General features: G+C 44.5%; 1 protein-coding gene across 1 annotated transcript; it reads right to left on the reverse strand.

Annotated features, from left to right (window-relative positions):
• Positions 1–379: 379 nt before the first annotated feature.
• Positions 380–3,378, reverse strand: KCNE4 (potassium voltage-gated channel subfamily E regulatory subunit 4). The gene is made up of 2 exons (XM_058031290.1): positions 3,307–3,378; positions 380–2,887 (listed from the first exon to the last, which is right to left on the reverse strand). The coding sequence occupies exon 2, from the start codon at positions 2,859–2,861 to the stop codon at positions 2,370–2,372; it is 492 nt and encodes a 163-aa protein (XP_057887273.1). The 5' UTR covers positions 2,862–2,887; positions 3,307–3,378; the 3' UTR covers positions 380–2,369.
• Positions 3,379–19,038: the final 15,660 nt, after the last annotated feature.

A 19,038-nucleotide genomic window follows, 5' to 3' on the forward strand; every position in this document is an offset into this window, starting at 1 on the left:
CTAACTCTGAAACTCCAAATACAGACATCTCCAGAGGCTGAGTAGGCAACACATGTTTCCATAGCAGTTTTGCTGCCTCCCCAGGTCTTGGCAGAAGGGGATCCCTGTGGCCCTGCTGGCACACACTGACACCCTGAGCGTGCTGCCAACAGGGACCCAAGGTGGATTGGGAACACCTGGCCCAGCCCTGCAGCCAGCCCAGAATGCTGCAGGACTGTACAGCTCAAGGAATCATTTCAAAAAGAGGCTAAGAACAGGATCCTGCAGGAATTGTGCCCAGTCTCGTTACTGGAAATCTATTTGACGTAGTGAACAAACATGGAGATTTTTCCAGGAAATGTGTTTCTTTATTTAAATAAAATTAGTGCCAGTAGAAACAATAAACTTTAAATACATGAGACAATTATATACAACTCGATGTTAGGAATTATATACATCAGTTTTTTACAGATACAAATACATTTATACCAAAAGTAAAGGACGAAGGAGAAAGCAATGGAAAATGTGACAACTTGTACATGTCAGTCTCATTTGGAAAGTTTCAGGATTCAAGTGATTCCAGGCAAAGTGCCAAACTTAATTTGGCTCCTTTCAAACTTAAAACAGCCCCTTTTAGAGTAAATCTACCAAAAAGCTTTATATGGTCTGATCCAAAGTTCAGTGAAGCTGATGGAAAAACTCCCGCTGCCTTCAGTCTGCCCCATCAGCCCTTTGGAGCACAATGGAGCCTTTGTTCTGCTGTGCTCAGACAGACAGACAGACAGACAGACAGACATCCCTGATCCTGCATCCATTAACCCTCTGAGCCCTCCCCAGCCCCAGCAGCACTGCACACTCTGGCTGCAGTTCATCTCTGCCCTTCTGCATTCATGTTTTTCGAGCTGTCTCTCAAGCTCTAATGCCAGTGGATAAATCACAGAGCTATTTTAGTGCAGGAAATACGTGGAGACATTTTGCAAATATTTTGCTGTGCAATGCTTTGGACTCAGGCTCTTCAGCCCTCATGCTTCGAAACTAATCAAAACACTGTAATAAGTTATTATAAAATATAAGGTATGATTGAAATATTAATATTCTTCTTTGTATTAATTTTTACTTCTTGTAAAAGTGCAATAATTTAGCAACAAATTTCATGAGCATTTGAAAAATGTCACAGTACCATTAAACAGGGGGAGGGGGAAGTCTGTGGTTGTTTTAAAAACTAGTTACTAACAGCTTTATAGAAATGCATGTGTCACATGAGAGCTGATTAAAAAAAAGATGTAACACAATGCTTACCTACACTGGCTTAAACAGAGCAGAAAGTCTAGATTGTTTAATGATGTAAATGGGTACAATTTTACTGACCTCAAACTGAGAATTTTACTCCAACAGAGAAGCAAAAACCTTGCCCTGGTCCCTGACTCAGCTGCTGACTTCAGTGGGGCCAGGAATTCACCCTTGCTACGTTACATTCCATCCAGAATTCCACCTCTTTTTCAAGGGGGTGTAACAGAGCAGCATCTGTTGGAGCCTTTCTGCATCTCACAGCCTGTAACAAAGATCTTTTAACCTCTCCATTAACTTACAGATCTTTGCCTTTAGTGACCAAATGTACACAACTTTAAAAATACAAAAGCAAAAAACAAAACCACCTTTCCTGTTAGTAACCGAGTCACAGGCTGGATTGCAGCAGGAGGTGGTGAACCTGACCCAGCCAGTTCATTAATAACTTCAGCAAAAACACAGAGGAGTGTCATGGGTCTGGAGCCAGGCTCTGCAAACTGCACAGGAACTCAGTGCCTCTTTTTCCTTACCTTGTCTTTCAGTCTTTCTGTACCTAAAGCCAGTCTCCAGCCATGCTGCAATCTCCCTTCAAGTACAGCATCAACAAATTTTCAGGTTTTGAGGCCTCATTGAGCAAATGTGCTGCTGGCTGTGGTTTGTCATAAGAAAAACACAGTAAGAGTATTTCTAGTCCATCACAGCTTTGTGTGAATGAGCATTACCCATCATCTTTAAGAACCAGGCAATTGCATGAGGGTAACTTCCCCAAACGTTTCCCAGATATTTACAGAATTCTGAAATATGCAGAGACATGCCAGTAATATTTACCTCGTTAGAAAATACATATATATTCACCATGTTCTTAGCTTTCATAGTAAGAAATAATAATGGAAAAATTAAAATTAAGCAACCCTTTTATGTGCAAGTCACACTTTGAAGTCAGGTCCCACTGCTTCCTTGTCCTGCCAGCTCTCAGGAGCACCTTGGGCCCAGGAGCACAGATACCTGTTCAGAGTTCATTGGAGAGCAGAAAAGCAGAGCCACGAGTTCTGGGTGGGAGCTCCACTCACGCTTTGGCACTGACCAGGGGAGCCCTGCCAGTGCTAGGAGTTCTTGTGGAGGTTTTCCACAGAGCCCTCGCTGCTCTCGTTGAGCGGCGTTTCCGACACTTCCCCCAGCTCAGCATCCAGCACTTCCTCCTGGATGGTGGAGTGCACGTCTGGGGAGGAGGACTCGGAGCTGACGCTGCTGCCCTCCATGGAGCAGATGGCACAGGACAGGGAGGGCACCACGCTCTCCTGCAGCATGTTCAGCATCATGGGGAGCTGCACGGCCCTCAGCCCCGCCACCGTCGGCACAGGCTTCACAGCCTCCCCCCACTCCCTCTCCTCGTCTTTGTAGAGCAGAAGCAAATGGGATGACTTCTCCTTTCTTTTGGATTTCATGTAGCCAAGCATTATTCCTATCAGGAAGATCCCGTAGAAGGACATGACAATCAGGATGTAAAAATACTCGTTGCTGTTGTTCTTCTCTGTGCTGGGGGATTCGGCATCAAGCATAGCTTGGGTCACGTTTGCATGGTCCATCTTCAGCATGGAAAGAGCTTTACCAGAGCTAAAGCCTAGAGGAGAATGTAAGTGGATGTGTAAGATCAAACTTCAGAGCAAAAGTGTAAAAGAAACACGTGGAAAAAGTTACCCCAAACTCTTCCTTATCCCTTGTAATTGTAAGCTTGCAAACCCCACACCTGACTCAATCTCTCAGTCTATTATACCTCTGCATTCACTCTGTAAGTGAATGAACTCTTATTCAGATACAGAAAACATTAAAGGAAAGAAAACACAAAACATCAAAATCAATGCTGAATTATAAAACCCCAATCCATATGATGGAAAAAAAAAGAAAAATATATAGAAATTCTCTGCTAGGCACTTAAACATAGTTTTGTGCTATTTGATCATGTTTCCACGGTGGGGGAAAGTTAGAAGTATTATTTCGTTCAGTGATGCAGGAAAAAAAAATAATCAAAAAGCAACTTACGCCAGTATGCAAATAATTCCTCCTGTTGCAAAGCTCAAGAGACCTTTCCTCCACCAAATGCCGGGTGTTCTGAAAACTTTCCTCTGCTGCAGTTGGAATAAATAGCTCTCAAGAAATGTTTCATCACGTGTTTTAGAGGCACAGTTTATAATAGTTTTGTGTTGGAGTCAACAGATGAACTTGAAGGATTGCAGTTCAACCCACTGAACTCTTAACAGCTGTGAAAAGAAAAAGAGTTGGGAATTCAGAATTTACTCTTTCCTAACCAGTTCCACACTGGCTCTTTCAGCCTGTGAATCTGCTCCTTTAACATCCCAGTTGCTAAATCTGACCTCTTACCCCGAGAGCTGCTTCACAGAATGGAAAACCTGCAGATTGTTATTCTGTGCTTGTCATAACATACAGAAAAATATAATTGTGGATTTTATATCAGACACTACAAGTTATTTACATGTCTGCTATACAGAGACTTCTCTAAAGAGACAGAGGAGGAACCAAGTTATTTTCTTTGGTCAGGACTAGTGACAAAGCTTTGGAAAGTGTGTGCAGAACAAAGTGGTGACTTTCAACTCACACTGCAGCCCCACTTTGCCACAAGGTGAGGGGCTGGGGAGAGCTGGGCACTGAGTCTGGAGTGAGTTTTGGGTGGATGGGTGCTGGTGCTGCCTAACTTTGGGCATCAAAGCAGCAACTGTGGGATCTATGTTCTCCAGGGCATCACTGGAAGGGTGCAGACTCCTCCAGGGAGCAACTTGGAGCTCCTGAGGTTTGCAGCTGCATTTTGCCTCCCTAGAAGCAGCTAAGAGCTAAAGCTGTGAGCAGGATATTGTGCCTAAACAGAGGCCAGGGCCACTGAGTTAATGATGATTTAACACACAGGGGCCTCAGCAGTGACTGGGCAGGGGGAAGCTCTCTGAGGCGCCGCTGCAGGCTGCTGGGCAGAGCAGGACACCTCGCAGCCCACTGGGGAGTGTGGGTGCAGCCTGGGCTGCAGGGCCCACAGAGTTCCCAGTCCTCAGAGCAGTGGCACAGGAGGCTCTGAGACCCCCTTCCAACACGTAAGCAACAGCCCAGGCCATGGGAAGAAGGAGGCCCAGCTTGCACCTTAGGGATTTCATTTCCTTATCCTCTCCATCCCCGTTCCTCACACACAAAGCCCAATTAGTCAGGGCCCACATGTGAATGTCACCCCTTCTGCAAAGCTTCAAGGATGTTTATGTAACAGAACACTCCACTTCCAGAAAGCACTGGACTGGTGCTGGAGTTTCCCAACGTAGGTCTGGGGTTTTTTTCCCTGCAGTCACTTGTGGATTCTTTGCATAGACAGCAAATTCTTTTCCAAACTCTGCCCTCACAATCCCTCTGAGGTAAAGGCAGATAGGATTAACTTCTCTTCACATGTAAGAAAAGGCAAGAGAGAGAAGTTAAGCAACTTTAGATGTAGTTGAGCATTCGAGAAAAGACAGGATTGCATCTGTGTTTGGAACCAGCATTTTCCATCATTTCTCTGAACGACTACAGAAAGAAAGGAAAAAATTACATTAGCCAGATTGCCCTCTCTGCACCTTAAAATAGAGGATCCTCCCCTTAGGATGTTGGTTTTATCTCCCTGTGCATTCCCATGCGATAGCTCAGGAGCTGTTGATGTTGGGCTAATGTCTGCTGGGATTTCATCTGACAAAATCTGTCTGCAGTGCCAGCCTGCCAAGTCTGGATTCCTCCTCCCTGTTCCCGACAAATTACCGAGCAGACAACAAGAACACATCAACTGTAGGCTAAAGCAGGACCCAGAGCAAGTCTCTGGATTTTCTAGCTAACTCTAGGGAATATTTACTTCACAACTTTCTCAGCTCCATGTGATATCTGCCCTCCCCATTCAGCTCTGGAAATTTGGGGGTTGAAAAATTAAAGACAACATGTCAGATTTTAGCAACACCTTCTCATGCAGGACTTTCACAGACTTGTGAGGAAGAGCCTTGCATTGTTGGACCAACAAAAATTGGTTCAGTACATGGAGAAATCCTTTCTCTCAGCCCATGAAACCCTCTTGGGAGTTGCTTGATCCTGGGAACAAGACCAGCTAAAGCCTGTCACCAGTGTCAGCACTCACCTGGAAACAAAGGCAAACCCAGGGGCACAGACAGCCCAGGGCTCCCAGCAGAGCAGGGGCAGAGCAGCTCTTCTGTAGGCACCTGCATGTGCAAACAGACCCCTTTATTTTCCCCAAACCCTGTGCTCTTCATGTAGGTGGAACTTTGTACCAAATTACCAAGAAGAACTGGAGCACCCAACTGGAACACAGGAAGACTGCTCAGGTACATCCATAGATTTATGCAATTCCCCAAAAGTTTAACTGAAAAACGACTGAGTTGCATAATTCTGCAGAGTTATTGATGAAAACTCTTTGCAGCTATGTTTACTTTGGCTAGTTGGTGACAGTTCTTCTCCATCTGTTAGCCCATGGTTCTTAAAAACAGTTTAATTTTAAAAAGGCCTGCAAGGAATTCCTGAGCCTTCTATAGACATAAAGAGGAGGGATAGAAAGACATTGGGGAATTATCACCTGAAAAACATATGCCACTTGCTTACTGATGCCATCAGTCAGCTTTCTCAAGCTGTACCCTGTAGAAACTATATTTCTGTTTAAACACAAGATCTACAAAATTTAAAACTGGAGCTTTAGTTTTGTGTTTCCAAATTGTATTTGCTGCAAATGATATTGTAAAACCATTGATCACAGCAAAAAGCTTGCCTAATTTAAAATAACTTATTTTAAAGTTAAGCTTACTAGGTACTTCTTTTTTGATGTTTCTTTCTTTCTTCCTTTCAGATCAATTCTTTTCCCCAAACTTCAGAGAATTTCCCCTGAAATTTCACCTACACATCTCTTATGCTTTCAGCAATTGCCTCTCACATGTTCCTCTCCACTTTCTTTGCACCCATCCCAAACAATGCTACAAAGTTTAAGAATAATCCTTGTGCTGTTACTACCACCTTCCATATTCCCCCTTTGGAAAACATTCAGGCCAATAAAGCAGAGCAACAGCCAGGCACTCCAACAATGAAAAGGTCACAACATAGTTGTTGATGCCAGATTTTTTTTCTCAAGGTCCCTGTCTCCTAGAGAGCCTTTTGTGGCAGCAACCTCCGTCACCAAAGGACGCAAACGTTGAGGCTCGAGGCATCCCACGGGGCAGGAATTCACAACATGGCTTAAGGGATCATATAATGTGAGCCCTTTCTCCAAATAAAAATGTGAGGACAGTCAGAAAACTGAACAAAGACAGAATCTATTATGAAGACAACATGAAACCTCCTTAGAGACCCAGATGACTCTGCAGGCTGCCATGGAAAATATATGCCTAACCCTTCATTACGGGCATAGCCCGTGCTCTGATGCTGCATTTATCTTTCTTGCCCCAGTTAGTGAGTTAATGGGAATAAAGACACCAAACAACTGTTAAAGGGCCAGCTCCTGTGGGGAGCTGAGCCTGTTTGATGAGTGTTTGCTGACAGTACCACTCTAAAGAGCACCCAAGTGTGTGCTTTTTGAGTTATCATCTGAAAAAAGAAAAGAGAAACAGGAAGCACAGAGGAGTTGGGTTTTTTCCTTCCTGAACACCCACATTTAACGGAAGTAAATGTTTGATAATTTTCTGCTAGGGGAAAAAGGAAGGGAGAGTTTTGCCATGCAAGTATTATTTTTGATTTACACATTCCAGACACTACATTTGGCAAAGGACAGCCAACCAATGGTGATCAAACAGATGATCAATATATTTCCCTCACATATATTACTTCAATTAAAGTTGGAGCTGCTTTTGACACCATAAAGGAAGACATGATAAAATAGATCTTCGTGGTTCTGATCTGGTCTTGCATTTAAGGACGTGCCATGCTGAGATGTTCACACTGACTTTGAGTCCTGCTCCAAAGCACAAACCTCACTGAGCACCTGAGCCAAAGCCCCCCAAGGTTTCTGGCACTGCCTCTCCTAAAACAAACATCAGCACCTGCTCCTTTCAAGCTCTGTGCAGCTCAGTGAACCCTGCGAGTGTGTTGGAATTAAAGCTAGTTCAAAAGCAGCAATACACTCACCCCCAGAGCAGGTAATGAGGGGCAGGAGCAACACAAGCCCCATGCCTCCTCACTGTTAAGTGTAATAACAGGAGGAAATTTATTATTTAATATATTATTTAATTTATTATTTTAAGAGCACCATTACTACGTGCTCTTAACGCTTCTATGCCTCATCAGTTCAGCCACTTAAGTGAAATTAATCTAATAATACCTACAAATTTCTTGTGCTGGGAGGCACAGCAGGGTAACACCACCCAAAAGGCAACAATCACTGGGCTGGGCTGGCATTTGAGCCACTGGCACAAGGCTCCAGGTTCAGTGTCACTTTCCATCACTCTCCCTTATTTTTCATACTGCAGAAATAGATGACATTCTTCATAAACTTGACGTGAGCAATTTCTAGAGGAAGATGGCAATTTCCTCAGTGTCATCTATAATATACTGTGTTGCCGTCTGGATGCCAAGTGGGAGTAATGGTCTGATCTGTTATTAACTATAAAAAACTTAGTAAAATGCTACAGCTCTGCCTTGTTACCTTACACCCTTCACTAGGGAAAACATGCAAATATAACTCCAGAAGAATCATGCATCAGCCCTCTCTCCAACTTCAGAGTTTAGTTTGCTTTAATTTGAATTTTGTTTAACCTTTATAGAAGATCCATATTCATGAAACTTGAAATTTCTCAGGCACATAGGGCAGCAAAAAAAATATGTAATTAACAGAAGCAAATACAGGGTTTAGCAGCATCTCACAGCCAAGGTGACCATCTGCACTCAGTCTCAGCTCTAACAGCAGTAAGAGATTTCCCAGAAGCCACGTCTGGAGTGTGCAATTGCTCTCCAAGCACACAAAGATCTGTAAAGGCAAAATGATTTCAGATTCGGAGAGATGACAAGCAACAGAAAACCTCAATGATATCTGTAATAACAGTTCAGACTAAATTTAGCATTTACTGTAAGGCATGTTTTGTGAGAGTCTCAGAGTTTTGGAGAGGAATTCCTTTTCAACCTCTAAACTGAATTTCAGAGAGTTAGGAGTGACTGGAAAGAGAGTACAAACAGGTAACTCTCATGATAGCAATAACCAGAAGGTACATTAAAAATTACAAACTTTTCAGGGCTTAATATGAGAATCTGAGTTCAAAGTCATCACAGCCTCAATTTCATTTCCTGTATCTAAGACAGGTTACAAAGTTATTTTATCAACATAGGTTTCCATGCAATAAAATTAAACCTATACTTCACATTATCCTACCCTTTTCTTTTGATGTGACACAGTGAATGTAGTGATGCTTGATTTGAAAATACTTTTTTTTTCCCTTTACTTTTTCTTCTGCCAAATATAATTATCTGTTGAATGCATTACCTTTGAAAATGAAATGAACTCAAAGCTTATTTTGCTTTTGGAGTCAAATAATAGATTCAACTCAACTGTGAAGTAGGCTCAAGTGAACTCAAGTAGGCTCAACCCTGTTCAACATTATTTTCTTCTATTTGGATCCAAAACAACCAGCAAAATACTAAATTCTGGATAACACCAAAAAAAAAAAAATTCAAGATCCTTTAAATGTGATTGGCAGAGCTTAGGAGAAATTCACTGGCAAATCCAAACACACGATTCTTTCTGTTCAGTAAAGAGAGAGTTCTTGCTTTCCCAGCTATGATAAGGTCCTTATTTAGGTCCATTCATTCTCCCTGAACAGCTTCTACCTGTGATCTGCTCAGAATCAGCACTTTGATTTGCATTAGTGAAGGCTTTTCAACAAAAAAATTTAGATAAGGAGGTTGTATCAATATTTATAGGCTTCTGATAAATTCCTCTGCATGCAGCATGAAGATCTCAGATTTTTTCTCTTTTTTTTTGTTAAATTTAAGACTTTCTACTACAAGAGAAATTCAGCAATGCCAGTTATTGCTAAGCATAAGAAATAAAGGGGACTAAACCACTGAAAATATTCAAGTGCTCCACTTGAACCCTCACCTGACTACAGATCATAAATTAAAGATCACTGGAAAAGTTAAGAGCTGCTTGCCCAGCATAAGGTAGAAAGCTTATGGAGACACTGATAAACATCCAGCTGTCCAGTTAAACACAAGCAGAGATCAAATAGGAAAGCATGCCAGGAAAAATCCTTTTAGAATGGGCTCCCAGCAGCTGGGACCGTGCTGCTTTGTGGGCAGGAGCAGCCACACATCACCCGGCACCACTCAGACAGGCTCATGTCTCACCCCAGGTAATCTCTTCCTCAGTTCTGTGGGCCATGGAGAAGCCCAGCATGGCATGGTCATTCTGCTTTGAGCTTTTTAGAAAAAATGGTATTTGGAAGCCAAGGAGAAGAGGGGAGCAGGATCCTCTCCCGTGAAACGAGCAGGGCAGGGTTCACACATGCAGCGGCTTCACTTGCCCAGGTTCAGAGGTGTAACTGCTCTCAAAGCTGATCACACTCCAGAGAATTCGAGAAGAAAAACAGACAAAACTTTAATCATGAGGGAAACCACAGACTCTGAAATCAAGGAGACAGCTCTTGCTTAGTCCCACTAAACCACAGCACTGTGGGTTTAATTTTCATAGATCAAGGAACGGTAAAGACATCAACATTTAACAATGCCAGCTCTGCCTCAGACATGCCCAGAGCTCCCCCTGAATCCAGCAGGAGCTTAGTGAGTGTTGGGAATACAACTGCTAATACAAGGCAGGATACCAGTCTGGCTGCCAGCATGGTCTGTGTCTATTTATGTGCCCTAAGGTTAAAATACCTGCCAGTAATAAGGAGTACTTCATATCAAGTTCTAACACTGCTCTTGAAAACTCAGAGTTCAAAAGAGATTGGAAACAGAGGAGATCATGGCATTTACTACAAAAACAATTCTACCCTTTTAGGAACTCACACCATAAAGTACAGACTTCAACCTGAGCGTCACAGTGATCTTCCACCCTCCCAAGGACAGAAAACACATGCAGGGGGAGACTCACTCTCCTCTCCCAGAAATAGTGCAGGGTAGAGATGAAAGGAACAGAGAATGCTATCACAGTAGCACAAATTCAGCCCAGCCAAAGTCAAAGCACTTGCAGGACCTTAGAGGAGCAACCCACATTTTTTTTCATTGTTATTTCTTCCAATTCCACCAAATGAGTTCACAAAGAAAGAAGCAGCCCTTCCTTGTTTCACAGCCATGTCAGGATAACATCCCAGGTCACTGTGACCTTCAGCAATTGTGAGGCTTTCATTTCCACATGAGCACCAGATGTTGAGCCCTCTCCCTGTGATATTCACTCTTCTACAACACCAGGCACTCCTCACCATGTGTGTTTGCAGCACTCCCTCTGAGTTTTGCTTGTGAAACCTCCCCATTTAACTGTAGCTGTTACAGCAAACATCCATTAATTTCAGCTCTCAACCCTGTTGACCTGAATCTTCATGGGATTTCAAATACAGCTTAGATTGCATCACTGCTGTTCTCAACAGCAGTCCCTTCCTAGCTGAAGCAACTAAGATAGCACTTCAGTTTGATCTATTACATCTTGGCATCCGTTGACTGTATTCACTTTTTAGAGCATTCACTTTTTAAATACTCAGAACAGCTATTTGTATTCTTGTTCCAAAAGTCTGCTTTGGAAACACAACAAAAGGAGCAAAATAGCAATCTGGGGTGTAAAGAGCAACAATAGGATGAGCCCCAGGTGTACAGCAGAGAGGACAGAAGGAATACAAAAGAGACAGCAACAGCTCATGCATCCTCTCCAAAGGGAGGGGTTCTGCATCCTCTCCAGGCAGGGGAGGAAAAGCACTAAGCTGTGATTTCTCAACCTGAGGCAGAGATTTGTTCCTGTGTTTCAGTGTTTTGGTGTCAGTCCTGATAGCCACAGCTGTGAGCGTGCAGGGAGAGGGTCCCTGAATGCAGAATGCAGAGAATGGGCTGTGAGCAATGCAGGATCATGCCAGCTCTAACAGGACAGCATTTCTCTCTTCTTAACTGACAGGAAAACTTTATTTCCTTCAGTTAACACAAGCACTCCTAATCCAGCCTTGTGTGGAAACTGATGGAGTCTGAATAATCCAATCCTCCACTACCAGCACCTTGGCTAATGTAACAGCCCCTGAACCCTCCCATGAAAAACACTTGGAAGGAGCTCCAAGAGAGCTGGGAAAGCCCAAGGAGAAGCCCTGAGATCCCCCTCCCCACTGCTGTGTGTCCCCCCTGCAGACCAGGCACACCCAGGGGTTGCACTGGCACCAAATGAGCAAAGTGAGCAGCCCCTGGGAATCCCTGCCACCTTCCATGTTCTGCTGGCTCTGTGCCCACACCAGCCGTGGCAAACTGCCCCTGTGCCACGTGGGGAACAGAAACAGGGGAGAGAGAGCACACGTCCAGAGTGCAGCTAGGGTGATCAAAGGAACCCAAACTAAATTCCCAAATGGATTATTAAAAAATTATACCAAAGAAAAAAATTTAGCAATAAAAAATGCCTACTCTAGACAGGGGTGGTTTACTTGTAAAGATAAAAAAATCCAGAGGGGATATATTTTTCAAATGCAATCTTTTGTATCTCAGTGGGCAGACATGAAAAAATTTTGTTAAAGCAAAGATAACCATTGTTTTGATGGAACCGTGCTTTTAGGACTTAGGGGAAAACTCTCTCTTCCCCTCGTGGCTGCTTGTAACATGTGAATAATCAGCCCAAAGTAAACAACATGTGGTCTTGTGTGGTCTTTTCATAGGAGGTTGGTATTTCACTTGAAACTAGGAAGTGACAGGAAGTGGGGAGTGCTGCACAGATACAGGAGACCCTGTGCTTTCCCAACAATCTCTGGAAATGCTGTGTGTTTGAAGAAAAAAGATCATTCCTGTTGCAGATGGGAAATGCAAAAAAACTTACATCTAAATACATAGAATGAATAAATGTTTGAGTCACATAACTAAAGAATTTTGTTTAGCCTAACTTACAACATTTCCTGACTCTTTCATGAGCATTTTGATGCTCCAGCGCCACTGAGTACCAGTCAATTCTTAAACTGCAGTGTTAAAGGAGTTTCTGAAAGCAACATAATTTGCAATATAGCTCTTGATGTGTGGTGGTGGCTGACATAAATCACCCACCTGGGAAGGGGAGCAGGCAGAAAGGCTCAGCCCAGCAGGGGCTGTGCTCCCCGTGTGAGGAGTCCCTTGGCTGCTTTCTTCAGCAGGCTCCTGAAGGAAAGATGAGTGTTTAACCTGCTGCTGCCCATTTTCACACACACTTGGGCTGTGGAAGGTTTGTGCTGGTTTTCTGAACCACTGCCTGCTCACCCAGCCCCAGCATGCCCCAACTCCTCCCACCATGGCAGGGAATCACACAAAGCATCAACTCCCTGAGTTTTCCAACTGCCTGCTCCCTTTCCCTGCCCCAAAACCTCTCTCCCACATGACCTATCCATATCCCATGTGGTTTTGACCCCCACCCTGCCCAGCCATTCAATCCACTGAGCCAAAGCCCAGGAGGGGTTTGTTCCCTCCAGGCACCCCACAGGATCTGGCTGGGTGCCTGTGAACCCCAGTGGAGTAAAAGGGCAAGGGGACACAGCCTGCTCTCACACACAAAATCTGCCACTCTGAACTGAAAATGCAAACTGGAAGCCACTGCTTTGAATACTGGGGCTCATGTGGTCCTTGCCTTCATTTCTGGGCCTGTCACTCCTGAGTTAAACATCCCACCACCTTCTCCCTGTGTGGCTCTTGTCACCTCTGATTTCTCCCAAGTTATCTCATTTTCACAATCAGTCCTTCAAAAAACAGGTTGTCAAAGCATCTCCTTAAAACCCCTCTAAAATCAACCAGCTATCTTGTAGGGTGGGAAGTGAAATAGAAAAAAAGATTTTAAATAACACTAAACACCTTTGAAAAAATACTCATGTGCACTCAGTACACATCCTTGCACTTGTCCATACCTTCTGTGTATTTTCTCTGACATTACTGGCTGTGAACACAATGTGTCACATCAAACCAAATGCTGTGTTTGTGCTGGAGCAGGACTCTGTTTTTCTGGAGCCAAATACCTCACATTTTTCTGAGCCCTGAAGCAGCAATCACACCCCATACACTGGGGAAGCACTCTGGGCTGGGACAGCTCTGCAGGGCTCCAAGTGCTTTCCCAACACCTCCCTTCAAGAAAGAGCTGCCCAAACCAGTTCCTTCCTTCTCCCCAAAAATGAAATCTCTCTGCCACATTTCCCTGGGGTGCAGCTCAGCCCCTCGCTCCCCACAGCACCAGCACTGGGGACATTCCAGAAATGCTTCCAGCTCTTAACTCTGCTCCTTTCCCTGAGAGCTCACCCATGATTTAGTCAGATTTTTAAAATTTTAAATAGTTGTTCATTTGAAAGCAGAGAGGGGTGCATCTATTCTGGAAGGCCCCTGCCCAGGTCCTCATTGTTTGGTATATCCTATTAGAATTGGAGGACAGACCAAGAGAATATTAATCTGAATTCATTTCCATTTGTAAATAACAGATGTAAATGAACGAGTGAATGCAGATTTAACAGCATTAGGATTAGCTAGCAGAATAAGCCAAAAAAAAAAAAAAAAAAAAAAAAGAACCATGAAAAAAAACCTCACAAAAAATTTAAAAGCCAGTTCTTTGAGATTAAGGAATTTTGACAATTAAGCTTTATGATTTGCTGCTGAACCAACCAACAAGTCAAAATATGTCATTATTTTTTTCTAAATCCAAGAACTAACAAGGAAAAAAAAATATCTCCAATCAATGTTTTGGTCTATTATAAAGGCTTTTTTTTTTTCTAATATCAGGATCTGAAGATTACTACAGACCATAACTAAAACATAAACAGCACAAGATTGCCAGTGATGAGCTGTGCCAGGGTGCAAGTTTGAGATGACAAGGGCAGAACCAACTTGTTCTGTCCTCCTTCATGATGTGGGGGTGAATAAAACAAAATAATCTTTTCCAGTTACAAGTAGGATGAAAGGCAGCTGCAGAGTCACTCAGAGAGGCACAGGTCAGAAATCCCTGGGGATAACACAACCCTCACCTGCAGGAGCAGCAGGCAGGACCTGCCTCTGCTGCAGCCCTCTCAGGAGGCAGGGCTGAGCTGAGGGACATCACAGGATCCCAAATGTTCCCTGCAGGAGGCTCACAATCCCCACAATACTTCATTTTAAGGAAAGAAAGTATTTCTTTTATTACAGACACTCAACCAGCACAGGACACAGCAAACCCACACAGAGATCACTCCTCACTGAAGTGCTGCGCTGGTTTGTTTTTCTGTGAGGTGAATCATACTCTGCCCTTTGTGTTTAATACCTACATCCTTTTCTAGAAAAACTTCCTACCACCTCAGCTCTGTGAATTGCCTCATAACATCCCACTGATGACAAAAGCAGCAAGGGTTGGTCACCTCTTCTCTGTGCCCCAGAACAGCACAAATCTGCCCCTTTGCAGCCACCTCCAGCTCTCACAGGTCAGTGTTTGCTGGTCCCTGGGGTACATCTCTGTCATGAGCTCCCCTCAAACACAACTCATGTGGATTCTCTTTGGTATTCAACAAACCACAACAGGTTTCCTGCAGGTGGGAGGTGTGATAGATCCTGTCTCATCAGAAATCTCAGGGTAGGGAAGTTTAAATCATCACTAAAACAAAAAGTTGCCATTTTAGGGTTTTTAGTGTTTGGCTTGTGTCTTTTTATCCTGCCTCCTCCCATTACGCGTTTCAGGGTCTGATGAGACTCAAAAAGAAAACGAAACACAGCCATTAATTTGGGTACCCAGTGCTCAGACACTTCCAATAAATTGCCCTGTGCCTTGCTGTAATCTAGCTCAGGAAAGCAGCCCTTTTGCTAAATTAAAGATATTGGAAGCTTTATGAGTAAAGTGATCCTAGGCTTTGCCCCTTAATTCATTACCATTTTCATTTAATTTCTCTTATTTTACTCAACCCCTCATTTCAGAGCTGGTCAAGTCACAGCCTCACAGGTTCATTACCACACGGAGAAACCCACGTGCAGGCCATCCCCAGGGGCTGCAGCAGCGCCCTGAGAGCAGCAGGGGCTGCAGGGGAGGGAGCTGCACGTCCCAGCCCGGGTTGCCATGGCCACCAGCGATGCTCAGCCAGATGAGATTGCCATGGCACCGGCAGCAGAGGCCACCGGGGCAGGGGACACACTCCCGAGTCCAGACGCCATCGTTTTAATTAATCAGGGCTTGTAATGGAGCCAACTGCACACAGGTAATGCAGATTTATTTCTGGGGCCATTTCTGCTGGACTAAACTTAGCAGACGTTCTAATCCAGCTTTAAAAACAAGTGGCAAAACTGCACGAGTTTGTTAACAAAATAAATCACAGACCAAACATATTGGATTTCTGTTGTTGCAACAATAAAGTGGGGGCAATTAATATGGGTTAAACACAAGTAAAAACCAGATGAGGATCCCTCACATCTACATGAACTCCATATTACTTTCTAAAGATGAAAGGTGGAGGCTTCCATCCCAGGAGGCAGATACAGGGCAAGGAAAGCCGAGCAAGCAGCAATCTCCTCTGTACCAGCATTTTTAATCCTGGAAATTTGTCCACAACTGGGGGCGTTCAAAACTCACCCTGTGTGACTCACAGGCACTCCTGAGCAGGGCCATGTTATCAGCTGCCCCCATTGAATCAGGTACCTGCAGCATTGAGACACTCACCTCACACAGCCGAGCTGTTGCCAAGACACCATTCACACTTCTGGCTCCCATTAACATCAGCTAATAATCTTCTGCCCTGGGCTTTCACAGCACTCCAGAAGGATCCAGGGCTGCTGTAAGAAAACAGAGCAAGAGAAAAAAGCTTCTTGCTCTCGCAAGCAGTCAAATTAAGTTTAGCCCGTGGCTTTTACATGCCTCAGATAACCAGGAAACCAGAAAAATAAAATCCCAAATCCATTACTTTAATCATCTGGGGATCTGAGTTGTGAATTTTGAATTACAAGTGGCTAGGAGTTGGCAGGAGCAATTAAACTTTAAAAAGCAGACATGACCACAGGTTCCCCTGCCTCCACCCGTTTCTCCCTCGGGTGCTAACAAGCTCTGTCTCTGCTTACATCCACAGCTGGGTCCCTCCTCCTTCCCTGAAGCCCACAGCACAGCCCCATCCCTGCTCAGCTGCTCCCCCATTTTGTTCAGAACACAGAGGGTTTGAGCAGAGGTTCAGACAGGGGCACAGAACTGTTCATCCCTGAGCAAAGCCTTTGGGATCAGCATCCCAGGGCTGGGGCTAGGGAAAGCCCTGCTGCAGAGGCTCCTCAGCATAGACAAGGGCAGGGAGGCAGCAGAATTCCAGCCAGCCTCATCTCACCCCATTATTTTGCTCTGACTGAAACAAACTGTTATCTTTGACCCTGCTCTCCTCCTAGGACGCAACCACAGCACTTGTGAAATGCTACTGCTTCTGCAACACTGAATCCTCAGTGGGGAAATGAGATCCCCATAGATGTGGGTCTGAGCAGGAGCTGCAGCCCCCCAGTGTGCACCGCCTCTCCAGGGCTGTGTGTGCCAGGCTCTGCTCTGCCAACACCCCATCCGTGTCCTTACCCTCAGCAGGAGGGGAACAGGGGCACAGGGGCATCCATGCCAAGGCTGCTGCAGGAAGCCAACAGAGCAATAAATGTCCAAACTCTACTGTAGCAACCAGACTGTTCTTACCCTCAGGTGGGTTTGTGTCAGATCTTAGTTCAGCTGAACTTGATATCAGCCTTCAGAACAGGTAAAATAAAGAAATCCTCACATCTATGAAAAGAAAATTGCAGATAAATAAAAGAGGCATAGGAACCCCAAACCAACACATTTTGAGATTGGTGTGATGATACCTGGGTGCAAGAAGTGGAGATTTCTGACTTGCACCCTTCATTCTGTCGCTGGTCACATCACTGGCTCCAGGACTGAGAGGAAAACACGACAGGGTCACTGCCCAGCAGGAACACGACCTCCAGGGAGGTCAGGGGCTCTCCCTACAGCAGGAAAACTACAAAGGATGAATTCAGAAGAGATAAAGTTTTTTTTTTATTTTGCTCTGCTATTGTGAAATAGACAGTCAAAATATTTTCCAAATAAATAAAGTAGGACTGGGAAAATAATTCTTTACAGTAATGAAAGGTATTGCTTTTTTCTTGGTCCAAAATGTGAGGGAATCAGGTCAGAGCCATGGGTCTTTGCTCTTGTGGGAGATTCCCAAATTCACAGGAAAACAAATGTCGCTGCTGCTCACCCAGTCATCCTGCATCACCAAGGCATGCACGCAACTGCTGTCGTAACTGAGTCATTGAGGAGCTGCAAACATTTCCCACCATTTTCCTGTAAGGTTGTGGGGGTTTTTTGGTCTAGTGACTGAAAAGAAAAAAAACAAGTCAGCTCCAGCTCAAAAAATTAAAATTACATTTTAAATATTACTTAAATTATATTTAAATAGTATAAATGTCTATTGCCATCCTTCACACCTTCTGTCAGATGAGTTTTCTTACACTGCAGTTTCAGGGTATGAAGAGAAAAACACCAGTAGAGATTTTTTTTTTCTTTGAGATTACCAACACAAATATTTCATTTCATTAGCTGAGGAAATCAAATAAATTCAAGTAAAGGATCCAACCTCGCACAGTCTGAGTTACTGATTCCCTCAGTGCTGCAGGAGCATTCCCCCCAGTGGCTGCAGTCACAAGGGGCTCTGTCACACTTGTTTGCTGATGTTCCCAGCAGCTGGGGACCCCCTGGCTGAGGTGGGTGCAGCTGCTCCAGCCCCAGCTCTGTAAACACCTCCAGAAGTGACGCCTGCTCACACCAAAAAACTCTTGCAGACAGCCGGAGGTACACACTCCAGAATAAAACAGATGAAGGGAAGGGATAATGAAGAGGGTAAAAGCTTCAATATACTTTAGAAAAAAATTTGACAAGACTTGTGCCAACTCAGTTAATACAGAAAGTCTTTTGCTGCAGCAAACACGTGCTTCCGATTTTAAAAATGATTTATAAGTTAGGAGTAAGATACCAGATGTGGAGATGATGCAAGCATTTGAGATGCATCAATCTTTAAAACTATTTCTCTCTGAAAACTATGAGAAAGGTCTTGGCAGCAAAATCAAATCATTTTTTAAAAAGGGTGAAAGGATACTAATTGTTTATTAAGGGGAGCTGGGAAAAAAACCAAAGCAGGACTGTGGACCAGTGGAAGCTGGGTGTAACTGTCTGCAGCCTCTGCTGAAGGTTATCACAGTGTCCTTCACTGTAAAAAGTCAGTTTTTAGGGGGAATGAGCTCAGCTCAGGGGCTGCTGTGGGGAGGAAAGGCTCCGTTTGCCCGGCGGGGTTTGTGCAGGCCCTGCATGGGGCGGGCGGCTCTGCCCGGGCCGGTCACAGCCCTGCTGTACCGGGGCTGAACTGCGGGAGGGAGCCGGGGCAGGAGCACCCAGTGCCAGTGGTACCCGTGGCACTGCCAGTGTTACCCATGGCACTGCCAGCGCTCCCTATGGTACTGCCAGCGCTACCCATGGCACCGCCTGTGCTACCCATGGCACTGCTAGCGCTCCCCATGGCACTACCAGTGCTACCCATGGCACCGCCAGTGTTACCCATGGCACTGCCAGTGATACCCATGGCACTGCCTGTGTTACCCATGGCACTGCCAGCGCTA

Source organism: Melospiza georgiana, chromosome 10, assembly GCF_028018845.1.
Source record: "Melospiza georgiana isolate bMelGeo1 chromosome 10, bMelGeo1.pri, whole genome shotgun sequence".
Lineage (NCBI taxonomy): Eukaryota > Metazoa > Chordata > Aves > Passeriformes > Passerellidae > Melospiza > Melospiza georgiana.

Bases quoted from the DNA above. Each gene is read 5' to 3' on its own strand.
- KCNE4 (XM_058031290.1), bottom strand. From the start codon at position 2,861: ATGCTGAAGATGGACCATGCAAACGTGACCCAAGCTATGCTTGATGCC.